At 36.3% G+C, this 4,274-nt stretch overlaps 1 protein-coding gene across 1 annotated transcript in view; it reads left to right on the plus strand.

Moving 5' to 3' along the window:
- The window catches only part of LOC106526307 (uncharacterized), a 44,114-nt gene that overhangs the window by 23,743 nt on the left and 16,097 nt on the right, over nucleotides 1-4,274 (plus strand). Inside the window, exons 5-8 of the mRNA XM_014020885.1 lie at nucleotides 440-736; nucleotides 1,794-2,135; nucleotides 2,246-2,545; nucleotides 2,636-3,001. Of these exons, the coding sequence (XP_013876339.1) occupies nucleotides 440-736; nucleotides 1,794-2,135; nucleotides 2,246-2,545; nucleotides 2,636-3,001 (1,305 nt within the window). The remainder of the gene's footprint in view (nucleotides 1-439; nucleotides 737-1,793; nucleotides 2,136-2,245; nucleotides 2,546-2,635; nucleotides 3,002-4,274) is intronic.

Below are 4,274 nucleotides of genomic sequence, written 5' to 3' on the forward strand. Positions count from 1 at the left end.
GGATGAAGTTTTGCAGGTTTTAAGTAGTTTACATTTATTTTAAAACAATAGTAAACCAATATCAAGGTTTGTTTTTTGCTATGAAGAGATTAGCCCTTTTATTTTTTATGGTAAATAGTTTGTAACTCTGTTTTTGACTAAAAGGTGAAAACGTGCAATGTTAACAGTTTCATCAGGTAAGAACTTGGAAAATCTCACCCTTAAACATTGAAATAAAGAAAAAGTAGGTTGACTAAACAGAAAACACAAAATCAATGGAATGGAAAATCATAAAGATTTTTCTATGAAGGGGCTGAAGTGTCGACGTTTGAACTGGACTATGTGCTGTTTATTTTACATTACTGATTCAACTTATCGATTCATTTTAATGAAAAATGTTTTGTGTGTTATGAAAAGTCATTGAAGGTGTTTTAATGATTTTTTTTTTCTTGTTTTTCAGCAACTTCAACGAAGCCAACCGTGTTTCCTCTGATGCCATGTGATTCTGAGGGCCAAGACAAGGTCACTCTGGGCTGTCTTGCCACCGGTTTCAGCCCGTCTGCCCTGACCTTCACCTGGAAACAAGGCGCCACCGATTTGACGGACTTCATCACGTACCCTTCAATGCAGAAAGGCAGTGAATACATGGGAATCAGTCAAATTCAAGTCAACAAGCTGGACTGGGACGCAAATAAGCCTTTCGAATGTATTGCAAAYCATGCAGCCGGGCAAGGAAGTGGTGCAATGGTGAAACCAAGTAAGCCTCATGCTAAGTCTTATATCCTTTAGTAATCAGTATTTATTTTAAATTGTAAATGGTTTGCATGTGTCTTTTGTTTATTAATCATTCAACAAATTAATTTTAAACAAAATGTATTATTTATTACTAAAATAACTTCAAATGAACATGGTAATTAGTAATTGGCTTTTATTTTGGACATCAGACAGTGTAAAATACAAAAGTCTTAGATCATTGTTTTTTTTTAGATTTTACTGCAGCTTTAACCAGTGAGCAAAAAATTATCACTTCTAATAAACTATCTTTAATTGCAGTTTAATATTTATAAGAAAACACTTATGTGTTAACATATATTATAAGTGAAATCGTATCACCTAAATTCTGCATAATATTCATACAAATAATTACGATTAAAAACCATTATGAGAAATGTACAACAGAGAGCCAGAATTAGTTTYACTCTTTAAAGGAAAATATTTTAAACTCCTGAAAAATGCTTAAATGGGGCAAATGCTTRAATACATTCCATCTCTATATCCGGTAGGGTAAAGCAGGTGGAATAAGTATCAGTATCTATTGTAAATGTTTGTTTTTTTTAAACTTCTTGCTGTTTTTGAAACTTCATTAATGTCTTTCTGTCTTCTGCTCCTGTCATAGTGGTGCATTTTGCTTCTTCCTATCCTATAACCTATAACCCTCCATTTTTTTTTTACCACTGCCTGTCTTTGTTTTCTCTCTGTTCATAAGTAATATAATTAACATTCGCATCACTCTGCGTTCGCTTGCCAGTAAATGTATATGCAGAAGTGAGCATTAAAAGCTCTGCCGTTAATTTATTTTAAGATTAAGATGATAGCAGCTTTCTTTGGTCTGTTTATGCACCTTATAAACAAGGCATACTAAGTGCATACGATGCAGACATGACATGAAAGATATAAGCCTATTATTAGAACCATTTATTCATTTTTGATGACATTAACACRATAAAACATTGTTTACTAAGGCTTCTGCATATATATATGTGTGATTCTTTGCTTCCGCAGACATATATATGTGTATTGTGTTTGTCTTTCAGGTCCAGTTTATCAGTTGCCTACTCTTACATTGACTTCCTCCGTCGATGAGGAAAATAAGGAGGTTTCCTTCTCCTGCTTTGCCAAAGATTTTTCACCAAAAACCTTTGAGTTCACATGGATGAAAGATGATGAGGTTATCGATCAAAGCAGCATAGACAAAATCAGCATGTCATCTGAAAGAAAAAACATCAACGGAACGACTGTGTACAGCGCCGCCAACCTGCTCACGATGAAGAAAGATGAAGTGAATCCGGAGGATAAATTCATGTGTGTGTTTAAGGGGAAAGGAAAAAGCACTGCTGCTGTTAAGAATGACACTGTGCAAGTCAAAGAATGCACTGGTAAGACTTGTTTTTGTTTTTGTTTTGTTTGTTTGTTTGCTTGCTTTATTGTCCGTTTGAGTTGTTTTCCAAACAGATGTTTCATTCTTGTTTGCTGGTTTTTCTCTCAGTAAGTGGGAATGACAGACCAAATGTGGACATACAGATCATTGAGCCCACAAACGAGGACATGTTTGTGTATCGAAAGGGAAAATTAATATGCCAAGTCACGGTTGATAAGGGCACATTTAAGTTGGCTTGGGAGGATGAGAACAAATTAGACCTGGTGGAAAGTGGAAAGAGTTCAAAAGCACACATACTGGAACTCGACATCACCTACGATGAATGGAGTAGGAAAGTTGAACGAAGCTGTGCCGTTCATCATAACGACTTGGAGGAACCCATTAAGAAACTTTATAAACGAGCTAGTGGTAGGGAAACTGTCCAGCAAACACTTTGAGAGAGAATTCTCTTCTCGGTGTTTTGTGTCCCAGACTTTAACTGTTCTCACGTTCTTGCAGGTGCCTCTCAGAAGCGTCCTTCCGTGTTTATGTTGCCTCCAGTAGAACAAACTAGAAAAGAGGAGGTGACCCTGACTTGCTATGTGAAAGACTTCTTTCCTCGTGAGGTTTATGTGGCTTGGCTTGTGGACGACGAGAACGCAGCCTCAAAATACGAGTTCAACACCACGAACCCTTTAGAAAACAACGGATCTTATTATGTTTACAGCCAGATGACCATCCCCCTGGAGGACTGGAGACAGCCTGACATGGCTTACAGCTGTGTTGTTTACCACGAATCTCTAAATGACTCAAGATCAGTTAGATCCATTGGCTACAGAACCTCTGAAAGCACCAACCTGGTCAACCTGAACATCCCCAACGTGTGCAAGACCTAGTAGATTTGTGTCACTGCGTCTTCTGTTCTTTGTTTGATGTTTGTTGCTTGTGATATGACATTGTGTGTGTGTTTTTGATGCAAATTAAAAATCAAAATAAAAAAAAAACACTTGTTAACTGTGTTAATGTTTGTCGCTTTCCAGTTTTGTCTTTACTTGGCCGGTCCTTTAGCTCAATATTGATGTTGAGCAGCTTATTTAGATCCTGAGTCACATTTCCCTCACTACTTCACCATCATTAGGCAACTTTTTTCTTTAGAAAAAAAAAACTTGTTTGCTCGTCTTATTTGCTTCTGAGAGCTAACAGTTTGAATTGTCTTTGTGTTGCCTGCRTTTTATTCTACTGGGTCTTGCTCCCAAATCAAGACGTTGCTCCTCGTCAAACCATGAAATATTTATTCACAAGTCAAGTCTCACAAGCCACACCGATGTTAGAGCCTCACATAGGCAAGTCAGTATCCCTGCAGAGCCCCTAAGCTGACTCAACTAGGAATAAAATCCTCTCGTTTATCTAAGCGTCTTATAAAAAAACACAAATGTTCATTTTTTTTCAAGAACTGGGATTGAAATGTCGTTTGACTAAATGAATTTATTGCTTTGCTGGCACCAGAGATCCCGTTTGAAACTACAAGCAACATGCCCACGGAGGCAGAGCAGGATAACATGACATCGACGGCGCTCACCTTCATCCTCCTCTTCCTCATCTCTCTGCTCTTCAATATAGGAAGCGTCACTTTGCAGGTAAACCCATGGTTAAATATTAGCGTCATGCATCAATTTGAGTTAGACGCCATTCTTTTTAAAAGGTGCATGTAGTAAAACAGCACCGAAGTTTAGTGAAACTATCGCATTATAGTAGTTAAAAAGAGATTAAAATAAGTCAAATAACAAACRTGCACATACTAATAATAAAAAAATATGTGAAAAATATTGGCTAAAAAATGCAATAGATGTATTTCTGAAAATTGTTGCACCCTCACTGAGGTTGTCACCAAATATTAGGTTTGCATGTATTTATTGTTAGCAAAATATCTCATGATATAGTTCAATTTACTTGGATGATAAAAACACAGATCATGTTTCTCAGGTAAAACAAATCATTTTGCAGTGAGAAGCAAAAGCTCAGAGGCCTTATGTAAAGCTTCCACTCAAAAAGGATCAAAAAATGAATAATTCAACAATGCAATCCTTGAATAATTGATCATAAATCTGTCAAATATAATCATATAAAAATTATATATATACATATACAGTATATATAT

The sequence above is a fragment of the Austrofundulus limnaeus genome, unplaced genomic scaffold, assembly GCF_001266775.1.
Source record: "Austrofundulus limnaeus strain Quisiro unplaced genomic scaffold, Austrofundulus_limnaeus-1.0 Scaffold271, whole genome shotgun sequence".
Lineage (NCBI taxonomy): Eukaryota > Metazoa > Chordata > Actinopteri > Cyprinodontiformes > Rivulidae > Austrofundulus > Austrofundulus limnaeus.